At 51.4% G+C, this 18,231-nt stretch overlaps 2 protein-coding genes across 2 annotated transcripts; one reads left to right on the forward strand and one right to left on the reverse strand.

The window, feature by feature from the left end:
- The first annotated feature begins 2,855 nt into the window (after window positions 1-2,855).
- On the forward strand, window positions 2,856-12,342 carry ci (transcriptional activator cubitus interruptus). Its single transcript, XM_089596331.1, has 11 exons — window positions 2,856-2,916; window positions 3,341-3,430; window positions 6,014-6,202; window positions 7,006-7,087; window positions 7,229-7,325; window positions 8,445-8,774; window positions 8,892-9,056; window positions 9,146-9,310; window positions 9,379-9,840; window positions 9,924-10,481; window positions 10,575-12,342. Exons 1-11 carry the CDS (start codon window positions 2,856-2,858, stop codon window positions 12,303-12,305), a joined length of 3,930 nt encoding a protein of 1,309 aa, XP_089452457.1. The 3' UTR covers window positions 12,306-12,342.
- Window positions 12,343-13,644: 1,302 nt separating this feature from the next.
- LOC106638744 (uncharacterized) lies at window positions 13,645-17,319 on the reverse strand (the record flags this gene model as incomplete). The annotated part of the gene is made up of 10 exons (XM_014352071.3): window positions 13,645-14,347; window positions 14,415-14,567; window positions 14,831-14,933; window positions 15,008-15,297; window positions 15,394-15,657; window positions 15,745-15,924; window positions 15,983-16,150; window positions 16,221-16,661; window positions 16,721-17,083; window positions 17,158-17,319. Coding segments are annotated over 10 exons (2,562 nt in total), but the record flags the coding sequence as incomplete, so codon positions are not given.
- Between the last annotated feature and the right edge of the window lie 912 nt (window positions 17,320-18,231).

Raw genomic sequence — 18,231 nt, forward strand, 5'->3', positions numbered from 1 at the left:
ACAATGTGTAAAATTTTGCTTATTAGTAAGTATGATTTGTCCCGATAACCCGATTTGAAATCGATCGAGGGATGAAACCAGTCCTCCGAAGTTAGAGTCGAGTGAGGATACCTAAAAATACTTGTGAATTCGTAGGAATATATCTCGATTGGCCGAAAAGCACATCTCGAGAGCTTTTTCAAGCTAATCACGTGTACGTGCACACGAGTAGAGCCCAAAGAGGGGGTTGGAACCAAACTAAAAAGCTTGTAGGTAAATTGAAATATTCCAAGGCTCGATGTACGAAAGATACCACCCCAGATGAACGAAATTCCCCAACTAAAAGTATACACGTATATTCACGTACAAGGTGCCAAAAGCACCGTGACGGACACGCGCACATCGGCATGGATATATAGGTACACGGGGAGGGGGCTCGCGAAATAAAACTCGGCGAGTCGCGTCGGTGCAGTTTCGCATCAGCTAGCCGATGGTAAATTAGGCTTAAACCTTCCACCGCGGGGTTTTAAAAATAGTTGCACTGCACACATATATAGCCGTAGCGAACACACTCGGCGCGAAAGAGAAGAGAGACAAAGGCAGAAAAATCTGAGAAAAAAAAAAAAAAAGAAAAAAAGAAGGAAAAGAAAAGGGCTGGCTTTTCAGCTTTGGCGATCAAAGAGCTGCTGCTGTCGTTAATGTCCCTCTACCGCGCGCAGAGGCGTTATTCGTATATACATAATATATATATATACACGTGTAAAAAACACACAGTCCCAGGACTATTACGCGTGTGTACGTATATCCGCACGCACATCAGCCTCCCAGACCTGATGGTGATGTATATACGAAACGCTATATATAAAGTTATACGATCGCGCGCCGGCAAAGGGAGCATTGGAAAACGAGGCGACGCGCGACATTAAAGACGCCAGAGCCGGCTCCGTATAGAGAGGAGGACTCTCGGGCCAGCCTTTTTTTTTTCCTCTCGTCTCGCAATCATCATCGGTATATATATGCATGTATACGCGTTTCTCTCTCTCATTTAACTTTGGCCCCCGCGATTTTTTTTTTTTTTTTTTTTTTTTTTTTTTGCCGAGCTTTACGCGTTTGTCCGATGGATTTTACTGCCGGTACGTTCGCTGGCTTTTACTGCTGCTACTGTTTTTCAAAGGAGGAAGAGGAGGGAAACGTCTTTTCTTCCGCTTAGCTGTTGGGCTTCTCGCGTGTGTATATTATACAGTCGCTTATAGAGTTATCGCCGACTCGGCCGTACTATCCATCGGGTATCGGTTTTCAAAAGACTCTGGCCCGCCTTTCGTTTCCCCCAAGTTTTTCCCTCTGCGCTGTTGTGTATATAAACATGCTCCCTGTGCTGTCCGCCCCGATGTCGCATCAGCACACACAAGTATTTAGGATCTATCATCTCGACGCGGGTACAGGAGCCATCGCATGTATATAGGGACGAGGAGGAAAAACTCGCGTCGTGGCGCGCACATGTGAGTATAGTATATACGTGTATCCGCGTCGTCATGGTGTATCCTCCGCCAGATGGTTCGCGCGAGCGTTCCCATACCGCACTGCCTGCAGTTTCATTTCCTGCAGCTCAAGAGTCGACACTTTTGCCATCATGTATATATACACACTGTCTGTCTGTGCACTGTCTCCCTACGAGCGTGTACGATTTCTTTTTTTTTTTTTCTCTTCCATTCTGCTGGGCTCGCTTATTTTCTCGGCCACTTGCGCCACTTTTAGCCGCGCCCAAATATTATCATCGTCCTTCCTCCCGGCGAGATCGGCGTGTAAAAAAAAAACACTTGACTGCCATACACCTATACCCCGCATTTTTACTTTTTTTTTTTTCCTCCTCCTTTTCTCACACCGAGCCCCCCTCCCCCAAGGATACCCACCCACGAGGGTACAAGGTGCACATACATCGGTGTTATAATGTATATGCCTGCAAGCTCCGCGATCCCAATAGGAAAGCTCGATTAATTGTTACGGAGAAACGCGGGGAGTGTATGAACGTGCGCGCTGAAAATAGTCGAGTGCCTCGAAACTCGAGTCATCGGTGCAGAAGCCGAGACCCTGGCTAGTTTTAATTTTCGACATTGTTGGGTATACGAGGTGTACCTATATACATACATATATATATATATATGAGCGAGTGCATCACTCGATCATCGTTAATTTGCACACCATCAACACAACAATAATATACATACGCGTGTACATATATAAAGATACAGTGGGGTTTTTTTTTTTGTCTGTTCGAGCGCAGCTATGATATACGTATATACCACAAAGAAGGGCTGGTACACATCTCTCGTCCTCCTATAGGAATATATATATATACTCCCGGATCCCATCTGTTCTTCTGGCTTTTGTCTAAAATAGAACGGCGCGCCGGTATAGTCGCTGGCGCCCAATTTTCGCTTATTGGCCTCTTCCTCCTCCATCTTCCTCACCATGTGCAATCTCTCACCGTCATCCTCAGCACTTATAATATATCCCCCGGTGCATGTCTACTCGTTCACTCTTATCCATATATATCACATTCACAATAGTACTTGAACGTGTACAACGTATATATTCACACGATGCGGCTTGTTTTTTTTTTTTTTTTTTGTCACAGGTTGCCAGCTGGTAGCACGAGCCTCGGTAGCCCGGGTGCAAACGGCGTGAGCAACGGGAGCAGTAGCGCGAGCAGCGGCAGTACGAGCGACCCGGAGGCGGTCCAGCAACAACAGCAAAGCGGTGCCGAGAGTAGCGCAGCTGCGGCAGCGGCGGCGGCGGCGGCTGCGGCCACCAACGACTTCCTCAGGAGGAGCCAGCTATCCGCCGCTGCCCTACATCCTGCCTATCGGCTCAACTACATGGATCACTTGTACCACCAGCTCCAGGCCTCGACTCACAGCCCCAGCGCATCCTTGCACGGTGAGTGTGGGATCCATTCGTATAACAAACCCCCCATGCGGGCGGATATACAACGTGTACATATATATATTATATACGTATAGGTACCTCATACGAGAGCGACAGAGCGCCCGTATTTCCTCTCTTCGCGCTAGGTATAAGTGTTACACGCGTGTATACAATATGTATATAATATAACCCCCGCAGTATAATAGATATATGGTGTATATACCTGACGAGGGGGTGGTGGAGTGTATCGTGTATCGCCGCGCACTGCATGCACATTTATATAAGTATCACTGCACGCCCTGCGGTGTGCAAGTATATACCGATTACGCAATATTTTTTTTTTTTTTTTTTTTTTGTTATTATACCTTGCAAACACTTATCTGGCATCGTTGATCGGTAGCTCGCACGGGGAAATTTATATATGTATTATCGTTTCGTGTTTCAGGCTTGGGGCCGGAGTACCTACTGCACACGGCTGGCCCCGGGAGCACCCTCGCCTCGGCCGAGTTGCCCTTCTCGATAGATGGTGAGTTACTTTACACGATTTTTCTTTTTTTTTTTCCTCTAATTTTATCCTTCGTTCGCGTCCACGAGGTTTACATATTTATAAGGATGCGAAAAAATGAAACTGAAAGTCTAATTATACCCATCAAATATGAAGACTAAAACTTTTTCCTCACTTAATTTCAAGGAAGTAATTATAATTTGGCATTCGATGGTACATGCATCGCTGCTAAGGGTATAGTTGTATGCATGGGGAAGTGGAACAGCTTTTCCCCATTATAATATCCCGTGTAGCCTTGTTTTTCTCTCTGTTTGTCTCGGGCTTGGATTGAGAGATGGCCAGGAAGAATATGAGAGAGAGAGACCGAGAAAAACGTGGTAAAGGTATACATGTGTTGGGTAAGAGAGTTTGAGAGAGAGAGAGAGAGCATCGAAGGGGGTGGGAGGTAAAGCATCGCGATAAGCTCAGGAACAACAACGGGAGCCACAATATATATATATGTGTGTGTATATGTATACATGCGCTGCAACGCACGGGTGAGAAGTACAAGGAGTATATTATAGGTGCATGGTCGGTCCAGAGAGAGAGAGAGAGAGAGAGAGAGAGACGGCATCTGCAGGCGCAGCAAAAGTCTGGTGGTGTAGCGAGGGAGAGAGAGAGAGAGGAGGGCCGGACAAAGAGGGAGAAAACAGCTCGTTAGAGCACTCTGGCGCGCATAATTGAATCGACTGGCTCGATAGAGCGACACGACCTCATTAACACCTCGGACCAGCACCACCGAGACCTCTTTTGCACGGGTGTATGCATATATACATATATATATATAAGGTGGCCTACGTCGTCTCACGCTCATTCAAGTCGCTCGAGTCCCCCCCTCTTCTTCTCGATGCGATCGGGCCTCGCGATATACTCTATGGCAATTTACATGTCCCATGCGAGCATCGAGAGCGCAGCAACAGCTTTCCGCGGACCATCCACCCTCTCGTGGTGTCTCTCTTTGTTTTTTTCTTTTCCTCGTCTCGCGCGTCGGAAACTAGAGCCTCGAGCCATACATGTACACAATTATAACGCGTATACGCGTCCGAGAAAAATAAACAAAATGAAGAAGCCCCTCGCTCTCTAACGAATTGGATTAACCGGGGCGCCTGCCGCGACATGTCGAGATTTGCATTTTCATTCGAGGCACCCCCACGCGCCCGTCCTTTATTCGCGAGAATTGGTACCTTCCTTGGTTGCGTGACTCTTTTTCTTTTTTCTTTTTCCTCCTTTTTTTTATGCTGCGCTTGTGACGAGTCGTAGGTTGTGCATGTGGATGCGGGCGCGAGAGCTTGAAAAACGAAGGAACATCGTTTATAAGGGGGGGGGGTGGAGGGAATATAAATGGCCCGTTGCGGCGTAATTTCGTGAAATCCGAGTATAATCCGGCAGCCGTAAAAATTGGCGCTCCGTCACTTTTCTTCTCCTACACCCACCCCCCCTCACCCTAAGGCTGCTTCTTATAAGGCCGCTTGATCCTTGATTCGCACTCTAGCACCAAAGTCTCTCCCCCCCTCCGAGTTAAGCTCCTCACGGCTTAAGCGACCCTCGATCACTTGGTCTTTTCGATTCTGGCTTCGCTCGCCGCGAAATTGGCGAACCTAAGGGGTTATATAGGGGTATACTCTTTGGATTTTGGTATATACGTGAAAAACTACCAAAAAACACCTTTGACAGCGACCAGTAGTAGTAACATTGTCAAGCATGTCGTGAAGAGAGAGGGAAAAAAAAGAAAGAAAGAACGTGGTGCAGACGTATCAGGTGCAAGTGACGAATTTGCCACGAGTCGTCAAACAAAAAGGGGAATAAATTGTACAGACTACCGCAAATTAGTCCTGTCATTCGAGATTATGCGTATTATATACAATACGTGTGTGTACGTATATAATATGTACGAGTAACCTTATACTCGGCTCGACGGACCGCATGAAAGCCGAGATTTTATCGTACAGCCGCCGTCCTCTCGACATCCTCTCTAATCTTTTTTTTTTTCTTCTCTCTCCTCGCGACGTATACCAAATACTTTTGGAGAACGATGAACCAAGCGACGTGCTCCACCCTCGTGTATACATACTTACTCTCTTATTTAGTTGGAATCGCGAGGGGAGAGGGAGAAGGAAGGAAGGAAAAAAAAAAAAAAAAAACTTGAAAACGCACAGAGTAAAAAAAATGCGAAGGGCAGACGAGCCCTGACGGGCCATTTGTACCGGCGCGCAAGCCAAGTGCAACTCGAGTAGAGAACGTGGTGTATAGGGGAGAAACTCCATATAGGGGGAAGTTGAGACCCAAGAGCTGCGGTTTCTAGCAAATCGGCGCCCAAAACGATGTTACCGCAGCAGCAGCAACGTCGACCGCGGCACTTGTACACCGAACAAGTACGCTTTTTTTCCCCCCTCTTTATTTACCTTCACCCTTTCAGGGATTCATGTATACCTACTTGGTGGGCAACTGTTAGGATTATCGGTATAACTTAAACAGCGAGATGTACATACCTCGTCAGCTTGAAAATCGTCGGCAATGCATATAATATGAAGATTTTCACGGGGTCATCCATCGAATTGTTTGCAGGTTCTCGGTTGGGAAGTCCCCGGGCGTCGGCAATCAGGGCGAGCCGCAAGCGGGCTCTGAGCAGCTCGCCCTACTCGGACCGGCTCGACATCGACAGCATGATACGCTTCAGTCCCAACAGCCTGGCCTCCATCGTCAACGGGTCCAGGAGCAGCAGCGCCAGCGGCAGCTACGGCCATCTATCTGCAGGTATTTAATGACATTTATATTGTTATTCCATAGGTATATTATCGTTTATCTGATGCTTTTTTCCTGATGCGCGCGTGTATGTATATGTATAGTTCTGTCTCCGGCGACGCGAAAAAGTTAATGCCGCGTTGAGCAGACGATTTGTAATCCAAACGTGTAAGCACAAGCTTCGCGAATCGATAAATCCGACTAATCCTACGATTACTATACTCTCGCCGTGCCATAACCTCAATTCAAGTTGTAGGGTTATTCGCTCCTATTAATAATGTCTCTATTCAAGACTATACTATGCGTACACACACGCTGTAGCGTTTCTAATTAGTCACTTTAAAAACAATCACATACTCTTATACATACCGCACGGGCGCCAACAAAACCATGTACTATTGTCATTCACTGCAGGAGTCTCGCTCGTTGTTGCGTTCGGAGTACTTAGGGTATACTGTTCTGTGATGTTGGCTGGGCGAAAAGAAATGTTGTCAACTCGTGAGCTTGAGAAATTTGCACAGTAGCCGCGTATCTTACCTATACTTACTTATTGGTACTAAAATTACCGAATGGATGCGTCATCATCAGCATGCAAGCCGCGCCGATCTGGCGGAAGTGAGGCGCGAGCCGTGCGCGACTCGTTTGCCAAATGAGAAGAGCAACTACTGCAGCGTCTATTATCATTCAAGACCGGAGCCTTTTATATAATCGTGGCTCGTTCAATTTACCACATAGATACAAAAATATATATGTAAGATGTATGTATATAAGTACATGCATGTTACTTACAAAAACAATCGGTTTGCGCGTTTCAGCGATGAGCCCGGCCCTCGGTATGCACCCGGGCATGCCGCCGCATCTGCAGCAGCTCCAGGCCCACCTGTTGCGCAGTGCCGCGGCGGCCGCTGCTGGCCTCCTGCCGCACGCCCCGCCAGCGCCTCATCCCCTGCAGCAGCCCCAACAGCAATCGGAGGCCCACCCCTTGGCCCACCCCCACGCGCACACTCACGGCCATTCCCACGCGCACGTGCACGCGCACGGCCTAGTCTACCCGGTCTCGCCGCACGCCACCGCTGCCGCTGCGGCAGCCGCCCACCTGGACCATCCAGCGGCCCTCCCGGCATCCAAATCAGAGGTACGTTGTTGTTTTGTTTATACCTACCTTTTCATTCCTCGTTCCCTCTATAATACTTTGCTTCGCTTCTTTCTTTTCTCCCTGAAACTGATTATACTTGCCGAGTCGAGGATGCGGTCGTTTCCCGTGTCTGGAGCAGTCGATCCGACGATTCCATCGTTTCTCGTCTCTCCCCTTTTCTCCAAGACTTGGACCTTAGGTATATTTGCAAAGAAAGGATTTCACACGAACATCGAGGTCTCGGAGTAACCTTGTCCCTTAGGCCCGAGGCGGGACAAGTTTCAATCGAGCCGTTTAGCGAACGTGAAATTCGACGATTGAGAAATAAGTACACGGGCACGTTTGATGGAGCCGTTTTTCACACATTGTACGAACCGTGAAAGTTAGCCGATATCGAATAGGTAGGTAGTGTATATAGGCACCTGGCCATTATTGGACAACTTCATATCCCTGAAAAAACTGACTCGAGACTCGATGATCCGTCATCTCGGGACTGAAAACGTTATCCATACGTACACCTATATAATATGTATATACGGTTACTAGTGCTCCGTTAATCCGGTTAGTATACGAATTCACCAAAATGGCATCTCCGGACGAAGTAATCGCGTGGCGTGGGGTGGTGGACGCAGCATCCATCCCAGACTCCGATGATCCAGATATATATATATAAACGTAAGGGGTCCACCTATAAACCCTGCGCGCAAGTCCTCCCGCGCGCTCGGGCCGCTGTAGTTGGCTCGTTCTCTCGCGGCCGGCCGCTGGGCACCGAGCCCTGATAGGTCATCCCGCGTGGAGGGGTGCCGGAAACCGAGTGGGAGCCCCACCGGCCGGAGAAGGGCAGTCCCCCCGCGACCAAGCTCCCACCCGCAGAGCTCACCTGATCCCCCTCCCCGCGACTGTCCTCCTCTTCTTCTTCTATATATACCCGTGATGCATATATATGCCTCGCTGTATACGATATCCTTGCACCGTGTCTATATTATGTGCCTTTCAATGTATACCTATGTAACTGTTTACTCGACACCCGCGGGTTCCCTCTGATATATGATGTTATACCGATGCCCTTGCCGATTTGCCCATCACCCACGAAACTAAACACAATCGACACTTGTGCAGCAGCTGCACCAACACCAACAACAGACAGCAGCAGCGATCCAGACTGCACAGCAGCAACAACAGACGACGACGACCGAGGGCTCGTGTAGGAAGGCCGAGGAGTCGTCGAGGAGATCGGTAACCGCGGAGGCGGACACCTCGACGCGCCGTGGCTCGAACAAGGTGAAGCGCGAGCCGGCGAGCACGACGGCCCTGGCGAGTAGCACGACACCGGCCAGCCACCACCATCCACAGGGCCTCAGTCCGAGCGAGGATATGCGCGACGAGCCCGGCGACTTTATCGAGACCAATTGCCACTGGAAAGAGTGCGGCCTCGAGTTTCCGACCCAGGTACGTTTCTTATTGGCTTACATCGTTTTTCCTATTTTTATTTTTTTTATTTTTTTTCATTCTTTCTTCGAGTACATAATACACGCTCTCACGTATTCCATCTTTTTTTCCCCACAGGACGATCTCGTCAAGCACATCAACAACGACCACATCCACGCGAACAAGAAGAGCTTCGTTTGCGGTTGGGAGCAGTGCTCGCGCGAGGAAAAGCCGTTCAAGGCCCAGTACATGCTCGTCGTGCACATGCGCAGGCACACCGGTGAAAAGCCCCACAAGTGCACGGTCAGTTGATGTTATCTTCCTTCCATTCGATCATTCAATATAATATGTATCATAAATGCATAAATCAAGTGGTTTCGCCTACTTTGTAGTTCGAGGGCTGCTTCAAAGCTTACTCGAGATTGGAGAACCTAAAGACGCACTTGCGATCGCACACCGGCGAAAAACCGTACACGTGCGAGTACCCGGGCTGCAGCAAGGCCTTCAGCAACGCCAGCGATCGGGCCAAACACCAGAACAGGACGCACTCGAACGAGGTGAGTTTCGTATATTTCCATATATATCATTTGGACGGGACGTACAAGTATTTGGTCGATTTTCGCAGAAACCGTACGTGTGCAAGGCGCCAGGCTGCACCAAGAGGTACACCGATCCGTCCTCGTTGCGCAAGCACGTCAAGACGGTCCACGGCGCCGAGTTCTACGCGAACAAGAAGCACAAGGGCGGCAGCGGAGGCGGTGGCCACAACGGGCCCGGCACCGGCCACGACGGCAGCGACGAAGCCGGTCACGGCGGCCAGAGCAGTCCCAGCCGCAGCGAGGACATGCACCCGAAGACGCCCAGCCTCTCGAGCCCGAGCATCAAGTCGGAGAGCGAGGCCAACAGTCCACCGGGCATGATAATGAACCAGCAGGGCAGTCCCCTGCACGCGACGGCCGGCTGCTCGGACGAGCCCACGGCCATGAGCGTCACCGGCGACATCGGTGTTGCACTCGCGGACGAGGCCTGGCCCGAAGAGCCCGACGACCTTGACATCGCCGATCTGCCGGTCGCCATCCGTGCCATGGTATGCCCCGAGCTTCGAGCGCCCGGCAGTTAACAGCAACGATGAGTCCTTTTGTGTATATGACATTCCTTCCTCGTCCACAGGTCGGTGGTATGGACGCGCAGCAGCAACAGCCGCAGCTACAACAGATGCCTGCCGGTTCCCGTGGCCGCTTGAAGAACCGGTTGTCCGGCAAGCAGCAGCTAGGCCCGAGCTTGTCGCCGCTGTCCGGGCGCCTCGGAAGGGCCGCGCCCTCGTCCCAGGCGGGCAACATCGGCGAGATAAATCGGCGCATCACCGATCTCAAGATGGAGAGTGGCGTGAGCTCGCAGCCCCGGCAGACCAGCCTCGCGGATCTCCAGCTGCGGCTACAGCCGCTTAGCGAGCCGAGGCGCGACAGCAACAGTACCGTCAGCACTTACTACGGCAGCATGAAGTCCACGGACTTTGGCAGTAGCCGGCGCAGCAGTCAGGCGAGTGCCGTCGGGGCCCCGAGGATCGGGCCCCTTGGCCCGGGCAGCTTCTACGATCCCATAAGTCCCGGTACGTCCCGGCGAAGCAGCCAAATGAGCACTGCCTCAGCACGGGTTAATGTTTCAGGCGCGCTGCAAGTTCCCTACTCGAGCAATCTCGTTGTCCAAACGCAAAACATGTCCCTACAGGTGGGTAACGTCACCGATGCAATTGCGCGTTCAGCTCCGCGGGTGCCTATCACGTTCCGTACCAATGATGAATTTTGTGCTGTTACTTTGCAGGGAGCTCACGGCCTCACGGCTAACGATTGGTCGGATCTGGTGAGCCAGTGCCCGGAGCTCGCGGCGGCAGGTGACCGACGTATGTCCGAGCCGGCGCGGGCGCTGCACGGCCAACGGGGCTCGCCGCCCATGCCACCTCGGCCTAGGTCCGCTCAGCTGCCCGAGTTCCATCCTAACCAGGAGGTAGTCCTCGACGAGGTCGGGGAGGGCGAAATGGTCGAGAACAAGCTCGTCATTCCCGACGAGATGATGCAGTACCTGAACCAGGTGCAGGCAGGAATCACTGGCTATCGAACGAGTCCCATGCTGAGCAGCTGCCACTCGCCCATCTGCACGAATCCCCAGCACTGCAGCCAGAAGCCGGCCGCCAACGTCACCAATGCCCAGTGCGGCTACAATAATTCCGCCCCTCTGCAGCAGCAGCCACAACAGCACCAAGCCCAGTGTTACGGCCAGCAGGTGCAAGATGCAAATTACGGGCCTTTGCACAACCAGCCGTCCTTTGGACAGTGTCCGAATGCCCGGCCGGCCCAGGCTACCGTCACCGGCTACTACAACCAGCCCCAGCAGCAGCAATTCGCCCCGAGTGGACACTTTAGCGAGCAGCCCATGACTTCACCGGCAGCGGGTGCCCTTGCCCCGGTAGCTCTCGCTCAGCCCATGCAGGGCATCCAGCAAAATGGCGCTCAGATGAGCAGAAACTGCGCCCAAGCGCAACCTCAACAGCTGGACCACGCCAATTACTACAATCCGAACTACGGCCCGTGCCAGGCGAACCAGCTCGCCGGCAACTGCGCGGCGCACCCAATGCAACCCGTGCAGCAGACGTGCAGCGCCGGGCACGCCATGCGCCCGGGCGGTGGCTCCTGCCAAGCCCTCGCACAGCCAACTCTCTGTCAACAGCAGCAAATGGCACCTGCCGGAGGGCACCTCGGCACCGGGAACGTCATGCAGCACAATCAGTGCGGCGCGCAGATGAACACCGTCAAACCAGGCGTGATGAGCCCACTGTTGAGTCCCCTCGTGGCCGATCAGTGCCCGCGCTCGGTGGCCTCCTACTGCTCCCAGCCTAGTCCCGCCAGCCAGAAGACCATGGACATGCAGGTGCAGAGCCCGTGCTCTCAAATATCCACCGGCTGCACCCACCCAACTCCCCACTGCAACCTCAACCTGCAAAACGTACAAAGCATGCAGAACGCGATCTCGAAGGAGACGACGACGACGACGACGACGACGGCGACGACGAGGCCGTGCTCCCAGTACTGTTGTCAGTTGCAGCAGCCACAGCAGACGCAACAACAACCTCTTCATCATCACCAGCACCAGCATCAACAGCAGCGATTCAACGGATGTGGCAACGATTGCCAGTGGACCTACGGGGCCGAGCAGTGTTGTAACGCGGTGGGAGCGGGGGCGGCTGCGGCGATCGGGCCGACGAGTCCTTTAGAAATCCAGTGCCGGGACATAAGCCAGTCGCAAGGCTCGCCGGCCAAGCCGCCCCAGGGCATGCGCCAGGACTCGTACCGTCGTACGCTCGAGTACGTGCAGCAGTGTAGAAATTGGTCGGGCAGTGGTATAGCCCAGGTGCCGGAGACTAGCGTCTCGAGTTCGACGCATCCGCTGTCCTTGCCCCAACCGCTGCCGGCCAGCGCCAATATGATCGTCAACGACATGACCTCCTCCTTGAGCTCGTTGCTCGAGGAGAACAGGTACCTTCAGATGATCCAGTGATCTCATTGCGTTTATTTATTATATGTCTCACTGTGGACTCTCCTCCAACACCATAACTTGTATAGTTTATCGATCGCCAGACTGAGTCTATATAATATACAAGAACGGCACCGTAGCTGTCGGTTTTTTTTTTTTTTTTTTTTTTTTTTTTTTTTTTTCTCCCACCCCCAAGTGCCAATTGCCTTTCGCAACTACTAGTACCTTCGACTGTGCTCTTTGCAACTGTATAACTTGTTAATTCAAAGTTCAAATTTTGCGATAGTTTTTGTAACGCTCGACGAAATAAATTCAGCTGTGGGACTATTTGATGATTTTTCGTCCATACTTAGTATAAATTTAAAGGAAAAAAAGCGTTTTACAACAAGACGGAGAAGCATCTCACGTATACATTAGACAAGTATATAATAATGTACATAAATGAGTATATGTGTATTTTAAGGGAAATCGTTGAAATTATGATTAATCAAGTAAAGTAACTTCTCTGTTGATTAATTGTTAAGTCTTTTGGAAAGATTGTTGAACCGATTATTAACGAGAAGTATACGATGACGAGTGGGGGTCGTTTTCGACTACTACTGCCGTCGTCATCATATCTATTTTTTGGACTACCTTTAATAAAGCGACGAGACAAACTGTGATATAGCTGAAAAATAGATGTTTCTTTTTTGTGTTTTTTTTTGTTTTTTTTTGTTTTTTTTGTTTTTTTTTTTCTCAAGAGCGGCGCGATGCCTGCACATAATTGTAAGTATTAGTCGATCAATGAAGAGGCAATCAAGTAGTTTCTTCAAAGTGGCCAATATTAGTTGTTAAGAAAATTTGTAGATAACTGTCCATATGTAGCGATGATAATTTTAAGTAAAAATAAAGACTCGTTTGTGCATTATACGTGTACATATAGCTGTATCGACATTAAGTGAAATTTAATTAATATACTCGATCTGTATGTACAACAAAAGCTATATAATATACGCGGTGGCTGATGAAAATTTCTCGTAAGTAACGAAAAAACGCCTATAGGGACTTAAATTTAACGTATTTGTTTTGTTACGAAGATTATTGTATTATGTTCTGTATTTCGTTTTCGACACTTAGTATTTTGACAATTAAAAAAAAAAAAAAAACAAATTAAGAGAACCAGCAGTATATTTGTACATGATATTATTGAATACGACTGACTATTGTAATTGTAATGAACGAATCGCTCGATCGCAGCGTTTGTAATATTTTTTAAGCTGAACAATAAAGAGTGCCTTTTTACAATCCAAACGATTTACTTTGGAAATAAGACGAGTACTACATTGTTAAGACAAACAAATAAAAACCCAATTGAATAGCAATGATCGCTCGATGATTTTTTTATTCAAATATGCGTTAAATACAATGTACCCAGCGAGAAACGATTTGTTTCTTCGTTTCCAGAAAAACATCGCTGCAACGGGTATTGATAATATTATCGGTTCGTTCTTTCGTCAACGGGTCGCGGCGATGGTACGATGTAAAAAATACAGTCGGTTAAAAATCGATCGCACACATTACTCGCGCAGTAAAGTCGGACGGAAGGAGGGCTATGCAAGTAAGAAAAACGTATCGCGAGGTAAATCATATCAATCGTCGGCTGGAGCCTCCCTTGGGCCATCCCCGTTTTGAGCAGCGGCGTCCACCAGCTCCGACTGCAGCCTAACGACGGGCAGAACGTCCGGCATCGGGGGAGCCACTGGGGCGGGCCCGTACGCCTCGTGGAGCTCCTCCAGCCTCGTACTCAGAGCCGAGCCCCGTCGGTTCGTGTCGTTAACTTTCCTGACCAGCCACTCCGCCTGCTCCTCGAGGCTCTTGAGCCGAGCCGCCCTGGCGTCGAGTGCCGTCGTCCCCTCTCGCACCGGCAGCGCCGAGCCAAACTGGGACGTTTCACCGCTCGCGACTGCCGGTCGCACGGGAATCGGGCCTATGCTGAACACCGGTGTCGCCACCTCGTCCGTCTCCAGGAGGTCCTCTATCACCTCGGCGAGGGCCTTGTCCAGCGGGTCGATCGGCGCATCTACGGTCTACACGGTAAATAAAGAAATAACGTACGTTGGCAATTTCCAGCCGAGCTCAAAGTCAGACGCTTACGCCGATCGTCGTAGCACCAGTGGGATCTGACTCCGCGGGTGCCGGGGTCTGCTGTCCCGACGTGGTCGACGGCGAAGTTACCTTGGACTCGGAGAATTCCGTGTCGGTTGGCAGCTCGGACTCCGTGTCGGGTGACATGACCCTCGCGCCGTCCTTTATCGTGGAACAATTAATACATATGTATATATATTCAAGTAAAATCGACGCCTTCTTTTTTCCTTGTAATTTTGTAGGGGCAGTACCGTCTGTTTCATTGCACTTTGAAGATGTTGATTTATACACATTACTGCTCGTTCGGGTGATCTTTCGTTTGTTCCTGTGCAATTAGTAAAAACTTTTGCTTTATTTTTAATTTTTGCTTTCCCACGGTGGTTAAAACAGACGGTACTGCCGCTGAAAAAAAAAAAAAAAAAAACCTTTTTCGATCGCCTGCGCGGCCTGACTCGCTTGCCGATCATATCTCTGTCGTCCTCCTCGTCGGACTCTTCCTCCCTCTCGTCGCTGAATCCGCTCTCACCGCTGCGAGATACATGGGATGGGTTAATCGTAACGGGTAAGTTGTACACGACCTATATAATAATTATCATGTTTACCTGTTGCTGAAGGCGCTCGCGTGCGACACCAGGGCCTTCCTTGCGGCAAACTCCCTGCGCAAGCTGTTCCACTCGATCTCGGTGTTGGTGTTCTTTTGGCGGGCCGATTCCCACTTGACCCTGCAATACTCGAGCTCTTGCTTCAACTCCTGCAATATCTTCCTCTTTTGCTGGAGCTCGTAGCGCAATATCTTCTCGTGGGTGTGCAACTGCTGGTGCTGCGCCTGCATTCGCCCGACCACGTTCCACGTCTTGCTCAGCTCGGACGACACGATCGACAGCCTTTGCTCCTTTTTTTTTTTTTTTTTTTTTCATTCAAATCGGTTTATAGTCGGACGATGTGTGGTAAACATCACGTACAATAAAGCGCATATTTATATGTATACCTGCTCGGAGAGCTTTGTCTCGAGGTGGCTGTTGAGCTGCTTCATGCGGTTCATCTCCTTCTCGACGAGCTTCTTCTCGAGTATGAGCTCCTTGAGCCGGATGTATGTCTTGCTGACCGATATGACGAGCTGCGGGCCGGTCGGCGTGTCCACGGACTTGTAGCAGCTGTCGGGCGACGACTCCAACAACGAGTTGGCCGCCCCGTGCTCTGGGGTGTCCGTGGCTTGCTGGCAGCTCAGCAACTCCAGCAGGATGCGCCACACCTGTCGGTAAGTACATCGACCGAGATTATCATCATTTTTGTGTTTTTCTCGAGATTAGATTATAATGGGGTTGCAAGGTACGTGTACCTTTGGGAGGTTGTCGGCGATGCTTTCCTCCTGCAGCTCGTCCTCGCCCTTGCGCCCGTCGTCGCAGTCGTCGCGATCCCGTCCGTCCACCTGTTCGACAATGTCGAGCAGCAGTTTGGGCAGGGCTGCGGCTTCGGTGCCCTTTTCCTTGGCCATGCCGGTTATCAGGTCGTGGTTCTCCTGCGGGACGTGGTTACCGATTTGTGATATTGTATAAAAGGGAAGGGGGTTGTTGTACCTGTAGTAGACGAGTCAGCCGGTCGAGGTCGAGGGACGAGGCGCCGAGCAGCATCTGGCTAAAGAGGCTGTTTATGAGGGTCATCTGGTTCTGCAGGTCCCGGCAGTCGGCCTTTGCGAGCCCCAGTTGGGACTCGAGGCTCAGTATCTCGCTGTCCTGGCTGTCGACCTGTTATTTTTTGTTAAAATAACGAGAGTGTTAACGGAGAAAAAACGTATGGGATAAGAGAAGAAAGAACCTTGTCCTCGGTCTTCCCGAGCTCCTCCTCCAGGCTTCGTTTGTCCTGGGCGAGACTCGCGTTCTCGGCCCTGAGCTCGGCCACCTGTCGCGAGCACTCCTCCCTCAAGTCCATGAGCACGCGGGACCTCTCGTCGCAGAGCTGCCGCGCCCGGGCAATGTCGCCCAATTGGGACTCGGCCTCGCGGCGTATCTCGTCCGTCTCGGCGAGCAGCCGCAACCTCGGCGCCTCGGCCAACCTGGTGAGCAGCTGTGCCAGCCGGTCCTTCAGCCCTGCCGTCTGACGCCTGCGCTCCCGCAACCTCTCCCGGCCCTCCTCCCCCATCCGGCCCAGAATCCCTATGCGATCCTCGTTCCCCTCGGCATCGCTCTCCAACCGGAAGCGCAGGTCGTCCGTGCGCTCCAGCTGCAGACGCAAGTTCAAGCTCACCTCGTCCGACACCTACACCGTTCATCATATGTATACCTGCTCATCCGTAGGATGACTCAACTGGGTCCTACCTTCAGGAGGTCGAGTAGCCTGAGAACTTCCACGTGCTCCGTGGCCTCGGCCTCGGCCAAGTTGGCCTGCTCGAGTAGCCTCGTGGTCTCCGAGTGGGCTTGCCTCTCGGCCTCCAACTCGCTCCTGATGCCCTCCATGTCCGAGGATATCTTGGCGATGGCGCGTTGCCTCGCCTCGCGCTTCAGGGCCAGCTCCCTCCTGAACTCCTCGTTCGCTGTGCCGCTGTTGCTTCTAGCTTCCTCGTCCCGCTGCCTCTTCTCCTCCTCGCATTGGAATGTCTCGAGCAGCCTCGCCCTCTCGAGCCCCGACCTCCTCAGCTCCTCCAAGCTCTCGTCCTTCTCCCTGCACTGCCGCTCCGACTCCTACAAACGTCGCACACGTCAGTCGCCGGATGGACGAAGGTTTTTTTTTTTTTTTTCCGTGTGATACTCTCAACCTCCAAGTCCCGCGTCAGTCGCTCGACGAGCAGCCTCTGGTGCTCCAGGTCCCGCGCCAGCCCCTCGCTCGTCCTCCTCTCCCGTGGCTTTGACTCCCCCTGTCTCGTGGCCGCTCTTCTCGGTCTCTTCCCCGACACTCTGCGACTCTGCGGTTTGCCTGTGTGTGTGTGTCGGAGAAACGCGTCAATAACCACCACCACCACCACCACGTCGATTAATAATAGGTAATTCCTCACCAGTGCCGCCGAGTGCCCCGGCCACGAGGACCCGGCACTGCTCGAGGACGAGGCCGTGGGATGCAGCGAGTTGTCGGTTGGCCACCGCCAGTTGAGATATCGTGTCCCAGGCGCCCTTTGGCTGACCACCATCATCGTCCGGAGCCTGCATCTGAGGGATTTTTTCTCAACGCTCGGTTTTTCCCGCGCTGGTGTATACGTATGCAAAAAAAAACAAAAAAACGGACGCGCTTTGGAGTCCGCGATCGACTGAGCCTTATTTTGCTTTGTTCGCCGATCGGAGCGTTTTATCGGGGGCGAGAGCCGATGATGCGGTGTGCGATGGGCTTATAAATAGATATGCCGCTGCAATAGCGCAGGGGGGTATCGGAAAATTAGCGAGAGGAAAAAGAAAAAAAAAAAAAAAACAAAGCCCAAGGGTGTATTTTAAGACCGGGAGTGAAGTGCATCGCACAATGGAGACGCGCGAGCTTTGGGATTTAAAGACGAGCGCCAAAAGCGCCGAGGAGCTGGACCGCGGCCAAAGAGTAGCATGCGTTCTTTTGTTGGAGTGTGGCGATTTTCTGTTTTTTTTTTTTTTTTTTTTTTTTTCTTTCGAACGCGGGTTTGTCACTTTGGCGTCGAGTTTGAAATGTATACATGCCTGGCTGGGAGCCGATTTTCTCGGCGATCGGTAAGGCTCCACGGGCTCCTGCGGTGAATCATCGAGATGTGCCGAGTCGCAGGTCACTGGTGAGTCGGGATCGTGGTTCGACGAGGGTCTACCGTTGACGAGTCCCATATTGCTGGTGGCTATAGCCAGAGCTGCTGCGTATATGACTCCCCGCCGGTGCTCCC

Source organism: Copidosoma floridanum, unplaced genomic scaffold (genome assembly GCF_036245765.1).
Source record: "Copidosoma floridanum isolate Cflo_tuat_1 unplaced genomic scaffold, Cflo_Japanese_pri ptg000030l, whole genome shotgun sequence".
Taxonomy (NCBI): Eukaryota; Metazoa; Arthropoda; class Insecta; order Hymenoptera; family Encyrtidae; genus Copidosoma; species Copidosoma floridanum.

What these genes read in the sequence shown, in the direction of transcription:
- ci (XM_089596331.1), top strand. Translation starts at nt 2,856, where the DNA reads ATGGATCACTTGTACCACCAGCTCCAGGCCTCGACTCACAGCCCCAGC. An exon ending in CACCTGTTGCGCAGTGCCGC is followed by an intron (nt 7,088 to 7,228) that starts GGCGGCCGCTGC and finishes CGTGCACGCGCA; the next exon opens with CGGCCTAGTCTACCCGGTCT. An exon ending in CGCAAAACATGTCCCTACAG is followed by an intron (nt 10,482 to 10,574) that starts GTGGGTAACGTC and finishes GTTACTTTGCAG; the next exon opens with GGAGCTCACGGCCTCACGGC.